Below are 10,283 nucleotides of genomic sequence, written 5' to 3' on the forward strand. Positions count from 1 at the left end.
GCTGCTGCGCGATGGAGGGAAGGGGTGGTCGCCAGGGTAACGACGCATCCATGGGGTGGGGGCGTGGCTTGTGAACGTGATGACGTAAACACCGGGGCGTGGCCTAAGGGGTGGCTTTGGAGGTGGCCCCCATCCCCAGGGAAAGGGGGGCCCCCCGCACCCCCAATGTGTCCCTGTCCCCCCCATACCCCTGCACCCCCAAATCACCCTCTGAGCCCCCCAAACCAGCTCCTGCACCCCCCAACCCCCCCAAAACCAGCTCCTGCACCCCCAAACCCCCCCAAACCAGCTCCTGCACCCCCAAACCCCCCAAACCAGCTCCTGCACCCCCAACTCCCCCAAACCAGCTCCTGCACCCCCGAAACCCCCCAAAACCAGCTCCTGCACCCCCAAACCCCCCAAACCAGCTCCTGCACCCCCAACACCCCAATCCAGCTCCTGCACCCCCGAAACCCCCCAAACCAGCTCCTGCACCCCCAACCCCCCCAATCCAGCTCTTGCACCCCCAAACCAGCTCCTGCACCCCCAAACCCCCCAAACCAGCTCCTGCACCCCCAAACCCCCCAAACCAGCTCCTGCACCCCCGAAACCCCCCAAACCAGCTCCTGCACCCCCAAACCAGCTCCTGCACCCCAACCCCCAAACCAGCTCCTGCACCCCCAACCCAGCTCCTGCACCCCCAACCCCCCAATCCAGCTCCTGCACCCCCAACCCCCCCAACCCAGCTCCTGCACCCCCAACCCCCCAAACCACCTCCTGCACCCCCAACCCCCCAATCCAGCTCCTGCACCCCCAACCCCCCCACCCAGCTCCTGCACCCCCAACCCCCCAAACCAGCTCCTGCACCCCCACCCCCCCAACCCAGCTCCTGCACCCCCAACCCCCCAAACCAGCTCCTGCACCCCCAAACCAGCTCCTGCACCCCAAACCCCCCCAACCCAGCTCCTGCACCCCCAACCCCCCAAACCAGCTCCTGCACCCCCAAACCAGCTCCTGCACCCCCAACCCCCCCAAACCAGCTCCTGCACCCCCAAACCAGCTCCTGCACCCCCAACCCCAAACCAGCTCCTGCACCCCCAACCCCCCAAACCAGCTCCTTCACCCCCAAACCAGCTCCTGCACCCCCAACCCCCCCAAACCTGCTCCTGCACCCCCAAACCAGCTCCTGCACCCCCAACCCCCCCAAACCTGCTCCTGCACCCCCAACCCCCCCAAACCTGCTCCTGCACCCCCAAACCAGCTCCTGCACCCCCAACCCCCCCAAACCAGCTCCTGCACCCCCAACCCCCCCAAACCTGCTCCTGCACCCCCAAACCAGCTCCTGCACCCCCAACCCCCCAAACCAGCTCCTGCACCCCCAACCCCCCCAAACCAGCTCCTGCACCCCCAAACCAGCTCCTGCACCCCCAACCCCCCAAACCAGCTCCTGCACCCCCAACCCAGCTCCTGCACCCCCAACCCCCCAATCCAGCTCCTGCACCCCCAACCCCCCCAACCCAGCTCCTGCACCCCCAACCCCCCAAACCACCTCCTGCACCCCCAACCCCCCAAAACCAGCTCCTGCACCCCCAACCCCCCAAACCACCTCCTGCACCCCCAACCCCCCAAAACCAGCTCCTGCACCCCCAACCCCCCAAACCAGCTCCTTCACCCCCAAACCAGCTCCTGCACCCCCAACCCCCCCAAACCTGCTCCTGCACCCCCAAACCAGCTCCTGCACCCCCAACCCCCCCAAACCAGCTCCTGCACCCCCAAACCAGCTCCTGCACCCCCAAAACCCCCCAAACCAGCTCCTGCACCCCCAACCCCCCCAAACCAGCTCCTGCACCCCCAACCCCCCCAAACCAGCTCCTGCACCCCCAAACCAGCTGCTGCACCCCCAACCCCCCAAACCAGCTCCTGCACCCCCAACCCCCCAAACCAGCTCCTGCACCCCCAAACCAGCTCCTGCACCCCCAAAACCCCCCAAACCAGCTCCTGCACCCCCAACCCCCCCCAAACCAGCTCCTGCACCCCCAAACCCCCCCATTGCTGGGTACCCCCAAACCCTCTGCCACATCCCCCATGGCCATAGATGGAGACAGAGGCACAAATGCAGCTCGTTTAATCAACAACGTGGGGCACAGGGAGCACCCCAAACACCTCTTTATGGACAAGAGGGGGTCCCCCCCACCCTGGGACCCCAACACTGCCAAGGGTCCCCACCAAAAAGGAGTGTGCAGGGGGGAGAAAGGGACCCCACAAAAGCCCCAGAAGAAGGGGGGAGCCCCCCAAAATGAGACATGAAGGGGGGTGAAACAGGGGTGCTGGGGCTAGGGGACATAAGGCCACATATAGGTGTTGTGTGCCCCCCCCCCCAGGCTCTGATGGGTGCTATGGGTAGGATGGGATCGGTCCACTTGTGGGTGCTGGGGTGTTGCGCGTTGGGAGCGAGGTGGGTGGCGGGGCGGGGGGAAGCGACTGCTCCTGCCCCACAGATGCTGTGGGGCAGCACTGGCACTATGGGGTATACGGGAAGCTGAGCAACAACCCCTCGTAGGGCCGCAGCTTGAGAGCCCCCAGCTCGACGTGAGGCTCTGCGGGCGGCGGGTGGTGGGTGCTGAGCTGCAGGGTGGCCTGGGGGGGCAGGCGGGGGTCCTGCAGGGCCAACGCAGGCAGGGGCTGGTCCCCGGGGTTCAGCACCACCAGGAAGCGTTTGTTCTTGTCCCAGCTCCGCAGGAAAGCGGCCGCCGATCCAGCGGGAACGGCCTCGGCATCCCCAAGGGACAGCGACCGCTCCTGGACCCGCAGCGCACCCAGGCGGCGGCAGAGCTCCAGCAGCTGGGCCTGCGGGGAGGCAGCGTTACACGGGGATCACGGCCCCTTTAAGACAAGCTCCACCCCCCCCCCCCCCCCTCGAGAAGCTCCGCCCCCCTCATTGAACGCACGTGGCTTCTTTAGAACAAGCCCCGCCCACCGCCCATCAAGCCCCGCCCACCTCGGTGCTGTTGTCGCCCTTCTGGATCCCCTCGATCAGTTCCCAGGGCATCGGGGTCAGCTGTGGGGGGGGGGGCGGAATGGGGGTCAGAGGTCATGAACTTTCACCCCCCCCACCCCTGTCCCATAGCACCCCAAAACCCCCAGCCCCCAAACCCTGTCCCATAGCACCCCAAAACCCCCACCCCCCCAACCCTGGCCCATAGCACCCTAAAACCCCCACCCCCCAAACCCTGTTCCATAGCACCCCAAAACTCCCACAACCCTGGCCCATAGCACCCTAAAACCCCCACCCCCCAAACCCTGACCCATAGCACCCCAAAACCCCCACAACCCTGTCTCATAGCACCCCAAAAACCCCACCCCCACAACCCTGTCCCATAGCACCCCAAAACCCCCCCAACCCTGTTCCATAGCACCCCAAAACCCCCACAACCCGTCCCATAGCACCCCAAAACCCCCACCCCCCCAACCCTGACCCATAGCACCCCAAAACCCCCACCCCCCAAACCCTGTTCCATAGCACCCCAAAACCCCCACCCCCCAAACCCTGTTCCATAGCACCCCAAAACCCCCACAACCCTGTCCCATAGCACCCCAAAACCCCCCAACCCTTTCCCATAGCACCCCAAAACCCCCCCAACCCTGTCCCATAGCACCCCAAAACCCCCACAACCGTCCCATAGCACCCCAAAACCCCCACCCCTGGAGCACAAATCACCCCCCCCCAGCCCCCCTGGTACCCAAACCCCACCCTCAGCCCCACAGCACCCCAAATCCACCCCTTTTTCCCCCAAAATATGTGTCGCCCCCCCCCCCCCCCCCCCAATACCTGTCCAGGCCGGGGGGTGAACGGGGCCTCCCCCTGTTTAGCATCCATCAGCCCCACTTCGTCCCCATAGCTGAGCACAGGGGTCCCGGGCAGGGTCCAGAGCAGGAGGAGGAGTTGGGGGGCACGGAGGGAGCTCAGCCCCACGAGGTGCTTCCAGGGGGACCCCACCTGCACGGGGGTGCACACACACACAGGGTCACCCCCCCCTCACCTCATCACCCCCCAGCTTGGGGCTGCGTGGGGCATGGGGGTACTGGGGGGGGGTCTCAGGGGTGTTTGGGGGTCACTTGGGGTCCCGGGGGGGTGTTTGGGGGTCCCTTGGGGTACTGGGGGTCTCAGGGGGGGTTTGGGGGTCCCTTGGGGTACTGGGGGTCTCAGGGGGGGGTTGGGGGTCCCTTGGGGGTCACTTGGGGTCCCAGGGGGGGTTTGGGGGTCCCTTGGGGTACTGGGGGTCCCAGGGGGTGTTTGGGGGTCCCTTGGGGTACTGGGGGTCTCAGGGGTGTTTGGGGGTCACTTGGGGTCCCGGGGGGGTGTTTGGGGGTCCCTTGGGGTACTGGGGGTCTCAGGTGGGGTTTGGGAGTCACTTGGGGGTCACTTGGGGTCCCAGGGGGTGTTTGGGGGTTCCTTGGGGTCCCAGGGGGTGTTTGGGCATCCTGTGGGGTACTGGGGTCCCGGGGGGTGTTTGGGGGTCCCTTGGGGTACTGGGGGTCTCAGGGGGGTTTGGGGGTCACTTGGGGTCCCAGGGGGTGTTTGGGGGTCCCTTGGGGTACTGGGGTCTCGGGGGGGGTTTGGGGGTCCCTTGGGGTCCCGGGGGGTGTTTGGGGGTCCCTTGGGGTACTGGGGGTCTCAGGGGGGGTTTGGGGGTCACTTGGGGTCCCAGGGGGTGTTTGGGGGTCCCTTGGGGTACTGGGGTCTCGGGGGGGGTTTGGGGGTCTCTTGGGGTCCCAGGGAGGGTTTGGGGGTCCTGGGGGGGGGGGGGATGGACTCACGCTCCAGGCCAGGGGGATTTGGGGTCCCAGGAACTCCAGCAATCGGGGGACCAGCGTGGGGCTGAAGGGTTCGGACACCAGCGCCTCCAGGGAGGGCACCAGCACCAGCCCCAGCCCCACGGCCGAGGAGTTGAGCTGCGCCAGCACTGAGGGGGGGTCCTGCAGTCGCGTGCCCCCAACCAGCACCCTAAAAACGGGGAGCAGTGGGTCAGAGGAGTGGGGGCCCCCTCAAATATATGGGGTTGGGGGGGGGGGCACAAACAGACCTGGGGATGCCCTCAGGGCTGCTCTGCTCTGTCAGGTTCCGCCACTCGGCCAACACTGAGGGCTGTGGGGCAGGAAAGGGGGGGGGTCACCTCATAGAGCCCCATTCCTGCCCCACTGAGCCCCCTCCAGCCCCCCACAGCCCCGAGCCCCACCTTCAGCTCCTCGATGCCATCCAGGAAGAAGCCGGAGACGCCGCGCTCCAGCCACGTGCTCATCGCTCGCTGTGGGGCACGGGGGGGGGGGGGGGTGAGTGCTCTGCCTGCCCCACAGCGACCCACAGCACCCCTGAGATGCCCTATGGCCACCCACAGCACCCCATGGCTGCCACTTGGGTCATCCCTCAGTACCCTATGGCCATCCAGAGCACCCCACAGCTGCTCAATGCATCCCGTAGTTTCCCTATGGCCACCCTCACCACCCCATAGCTGCCCCATTGCTGTCCTATAACCAACAAGAGTACCCAATACCTGCCTAAATGCACCCCATAGCTTCCCTGTGCCAGCCCCAATGCCCCCCATAGCTGCCCCAATGTTGTCCTATACCCAGCAAAAGCACCCCATAACTGCCTCAATGCAACCCCCAGCTGCCCCATTGCTGTCCTATACCAAGAGCACCCCATACCTGCCCCAATGCCCCCCATAGCTGCCCCAATGCTGTCCTATACCCAGCAAGAGCACCCCATACCTGCCCCAATGCCCCCCATAGCTGCCCCATTGCTGTCCTATACCCAGCAAGAGCACCCCATACCTGCCCCAATGCCCCCCATAGCTGCCCCATTGCTGTCCTATACCCAGCAAGAGCACCCCATACATGCCTCAATGCACCCCCCCAGCTGCCCCAATGCACCCCATAGCTGCCCCGTTGCTGTCCTATACCAAGCAAAAGCACCCCATAACTGCCTCAATGCAACCCCCAGCTGCCCCATACCCAGCAAGAGCACCCCATACCTGCCCCAATGCCCCCCATAGCTGCCCCATTGCTGTCCTATACCCAGCAAGAGCACCCCATACCTGCCCCAATGCCCCCCATAGCTGCCCCATTGCTGTCCTATACCAAGAGCACCCCATACATGCCCCAATGCCCCCCATAGCTGCCCCATTGCTGTCCTATACCCAGCAAGAGCACCCCATACCTGCCCCAATGCCCCCCATAGCTGCCCCATTGCTGTCCTATACCCAGCAAGAGCACCCCATACTTGCCCCAATGTCCCCCATAGCTGCCCCATTGCTGTCCTATACCAAGAGCACCCCCCCACCTGCCCCAATGCCCCCCATCGCTGCCCTATAGCCACCCACAGCCCCCCCCCCCCCCCCCAATGCCCCCCACACACCTTGACCTTGTCCTGGAAGCCAGGGTCCTCAGCCACTGTGGGCCCAAACCAGGCCGGACCCCCAGAGTAGTTGGGGGTCAAATCCAAGATCACCTGGATCCCTGGTGGGGTCAAAGAGCACCCCCTTTACCACTGACCCACAGCACCCCCATAACCCCACTATTGCCCCCCTCCCCCCCCAGCACTTAGGGTGCCCCTCACCCTTCTTCTTGGCGGCCTGCAGGAGGTGGCTGAGGTCCGAGAGGGAGCCCAGCTCTGGGTCCAGCTCCCCCAAGGGGGTGTCCTGGAGGAGCCCCGAGTTCTGGGGGTGCAGCGGCCCCAGCACCAACCCCTTCACCTGCAGCCCGGCCACGTGCTCCAGCCGCGAGGCCACACCTGCAATGGGGGGAGTGAACCCCAAATCTGAGTCACAACACACACACCCCTCCCCCCACAGGACCCCCCAATCCCAAACTCAATGGGGGGGGTGAACCCCAAATCTGAGTCACAACACAACCCCCAGGGACCCCCCAACCCCAAACTCAATGGGGGGGGTGTGAACCCCAAAACTGAGTCACAACCCCTCCCCCCGGACCCCCCAACCCCAAACTCAATGGGGGGGTGAATCCCAAATCTGAGTCACACACACACCCCCCCGGGACCCCCCAACCCCAAACTCAATGGGGGGGTGTGAACCCCAAATCTGAGTCACAACCCCGGGACCCCCCAACCCCAAACTCAATGGGGGGGTGAACCCCAAATCTGAGTCACAACCCTGGGACCTTCCAACCCCAAACTCAATGGGGGGGGTGTGAACCCCAAAACTGAGTCACAACCCCTCCCCCCGGACCCCCCAACCCCAAACTCAATGGGGGGGGTGTGAACCCCAAAACTGAGTCACAACACACACCCCACCCCCCCCCCCCCCCGGGACCCCCCAACCCCAAACTCAATGGGGGGGTGTGAACCCCAAATCTGAGTCACAACCCCGGGACCCCCCAATCCCAAACTCAATGGGGGGGTGTGAACCCCAAATCTGAGTCACAACCCTGGGACCTTCCAACCCCAAACTCAATGGGGGGGGCTGAACCCCAAATCTGAGTCACACACACCCCCCCCCCCGGGACCCCCCAATCCCAAACTCAATGGGGGGGGTGAACCCCAAATCTGAGTCACAACCCTGGGACCTTCCAACCCCAAACTCAATGGGGGGGGCTGAACCCCAAATCTGAGTCACACACACACCCCCCCCCCGGGACCCCCCAATCCCAAACTCAATGGGGGGGGTGTGTGAACCCCAAATCTGAGTCACCCCTCCCCCGCCCGGGACCCCCCAATCCCAAACTCAATGGGGGGGTGAACCCCAAATCTGAGTCACACCCCTCCCCCCGGGACTCCCCAATGCCAAATTCAATGGGGGGGGGTGGGAGTGTTCTTGTCCTCCCCATTAGGATTTGGGAGCCCATCAAAGCCACCCCCCCCCCCCCCCCAAAGTCAGGTGACCCCCCAAAATGCTGACTCACTGCCCCCACCCTATGGCTGATGAAATGAGGGCAGCGCAAGGGGGGGCACCCATGAGAAATGGGGTTCTGGGGGGGGGGAATAAACCAATGAGAGAGTACTTTGGGGGGGGGGGAACTCATGGGGAGGGTCCATTGGGGGGGGGATAAACTACAACAGGAGGATAAACTAACGGGGGGAGGCTTTGGGATGGGGATAAACTAATAAGGGGGGTCTTTGGGGTGATAAATTATTGGGGGGGTCGTGTGGGGGGATAAATTAACAGCAGAAGAGATTAATGGGGGGGTCCTTTGGGATGGGGATAAACTAGTAAAGAGGGCTATTTGGGGGTGGATAAACTAATGGGGGGGTTGTTTGGGGGGATAAACTAATAACGGGGGGTCTTTTGGGGGCAATAAATTAAGGGGGGGTCCTTTGGGATGGGGATAAACTAATAAGGAGGTTCTTTGGGGTGGATAAGCTAATGGGGGTTGTTTGGGGGGATAAACTAATAACGGGGGGGTCTTTGGGGGGCAATAAACTAATGAGGGGGGTCCTTTGGGATGGGAATAAACTAATAAGGGGGGATTATTTGGGGTAATTAATAAAGGGGGGGTCGTTTGGGGGGGATAAACTAATAAAGGGGAGGGTCCTTTGGGAGGATAAACTAATAGAGGAAATTCTTTGGGGGGATAAACTCATAAAGTGGGGGTCCTTTGGGGGGAACTAATGGGGGGGTCATTTGGGGGGGATAAACTAATAATGGGGGGCGTTTGGGGGGATGAACTAATAAGGGGGGGCCTTTGGGGGAGATAAATAGGTTCTTTACGGGGATAAACTAATGGGGGGTCATTTGGGGGGGATAAACTAATAAGGGAGGGTTCTTTGGGGGGATAAGATAATAAAGGGGGGCTCCTTTGGGGGGACAAACTAATGGGGAGGATCCATTGGGGGAAACTAATGGGGGGGGTCATTTGGGGGGCTAAACTAATAAGGGGGGTCCTTTGGGGGGATAAACTAATAGGAAGGGTTCTTTGGGGGCATAAACTAATAGGGGGGTCGTCTGGGGGGGGCTAAACTAATAGGGATGGTTCTTTGAGGAGAATAAACTAATAAAGGGGTGTTCTTTGGGGGGGGGATAAGCTAACAGGAGGGGTCCTTTGAGGGGAATAAATAAGTAAGAGGAATTCTTTGACAGGGATAAAGTAAGGGGGGGTCCTTTGGGGGGGGATAAATAAAGAGGTTCCACCCCCCGCAGTCCTCTCACCTTTCAGATCGCCGGCAAAAGCAGCAGGGGGGGCCCGGTAAAGCGCTCCCAGCTCCCACCAGGAGCGGGGGGGCAGAGGCCGGCAGCGGGGTGCTCGGGCCACGATGGCAGCGGCGGCCCCCAACATCCCCAACCAGCCGAGCCAGAAGAGGAGCAGGAGGATGGCACGGGCCTTGGCCCAGGGGGGGGTCCCGGCCGCCCGCAGCAGCTCCTCCTTCCCCAGCCCTGTGAACTTGGAGCCCCCCGATTCAATGGGGATCCCCAGTTCCTCGGGCAGCTTCACCAGCCCGTTCTTCTCCCCACCGGGGGGGCCCGGCTCGGCCTCGGGGGGGGGTGCCGCGTCCTCTTCCCCGGCCGCCGCCATCGGCTCCTTCTCCGCTTCCAGCGCCGACAGCTCCAGGTCGCGGGGGGAGGATTCCGTGTCCGCCTCCATGGTCTGGGGGGGGGAAACCCCAAAATATTTCATTAAGGGGGGGCTCCTGCAGCTCATGACTCCCCCCCCCCAAATCCACTCAGAGAGACCCTGAGGACCCCCAGAGACGCTTTGGGATGCTCCTCACACATTAACCCCCCCCAGACACCCCAAAACCCTCAGGAGGGCTTCAACCACCTCCCTGCACCCCAATGTCCTTATGGGGGCTCTTTAACATCCTGCAGAGCACCCTAATGCTCTGGGGGGGGATGTTTCTTAATACCCCCCCCCAATGTCCTTACAGGAGGCCTGAGTCCGGCACCCCATGAACCCCGCCGGGCACCCCAATATCTTCACAGTGTGTGGTGGATGCCCCCCCCCCCACCCGCACCCTCAATTTCCCGTGGTGAAACCCTGAGCTCCTTCCTGAACCCCCAAAAGCCCCTTCTGGACCTCCTGGGCCCCCCCCTCGGGCCTCCCACCACCACCCGGGCCGGCCGCTACCTTCGCTCGCTGCTGCTGACTGGAATGGGGGGGCAAGCGCCTTCAGGCGCCCCCTTTTATACCCTCGCTGGCCACGCCCACCCAGCCCAGGCCACGCCCCCGGCGCCGCCGAGGCGCCTGACCGGGCCGGCTCAAAGGGCACGAGGCGCGGAGGGGGGGGCAGACACCGGCGCTGGACCCGGGTGATGAAACGGGAACCCCCGGGGCGGTTTGGGCTGTCCCGCTCC

General features: G+C 63.6%; 1 protein-coding gene across 1 annotated transcript; it reads right to left on the reverse strand.

Annotated features, from left to right (window-relative positions):
* Window positions 1-2,449: 2,449 nt before the first annotated feature.
* On the reverse strand, window positions 2,450-10,083 carry SLC3A2 (solute carrier family 3 member 2). Its single transcript, XM_061444376.1, has 10 exons — window positions 10,057-10,083; window positions 9,141-9,576; window positions 6,596-6,769; window positions 6,395-6,495; window positions 5,217-5,285; window positions 5,064-5,125; window positions 4,798-4,984; window positions 3,809-3,976; window positions 2,978-3,037; window positions 2,450-2,826 (listed from the first exon to the last, which is right to left on the reverse strand). The coding sequence occupies exons 2-10, from the start codon at window positions 9,571-9,573 to the stop codon at window positions 2,500-2,502; spliced, it is 1,581 nt and encodes a 526-aa protein (XP_061300360.1). The 5' UTR covers window positions 9,574-9,576; window positions 10,057-10,083; the 3' UTR covers window positions 2,450-2,499.
* Window positions 10,084-10,283: the final 200 nt, after the last annotated feature.

This window comes from Pezoporus flaviventris, unplaced genomic scaffold, assembly GCF_033815535.1.
Source record: "Pezoporus flaviventris isolate CSIRO_AGI_PZ_B2104156 unplaced genomic scaffold, CSIRO_AGI_Pfla_v1 ptg000843l, whole genome shotgun sequence".
Taxonomy (NCBI): Eukaryota; Metazoa; Chordata; class Aves; order Psittaciformes; family Psittacidae; genus Pezoporus; species Pezoporus flaviventris.

Coding starts and splice junctions, on each gene's coding strand:
- SLC3A2 (XM_061444376.1), bottom strand. CDS start 9,573: ATGGAGGCGGACACGGAATCCTCCCCCCGCGACCTGGAGCTGTCGGCG. Junction 6,496..6,595: donor GCAGGCCGCCAAGAAGAAGG/GTGAGGGGCACC, acceptor TGACCCCACCAG/GGATCCAGGTGATCTTGGAT. Junction 5,126..5,216: donor ATGGCATCGAGGAGCTGAAG/GTGGGGCTCGGG, acceptor CCTGCCCCACAG/CCCTCAGTGTTGGCCGAGTG.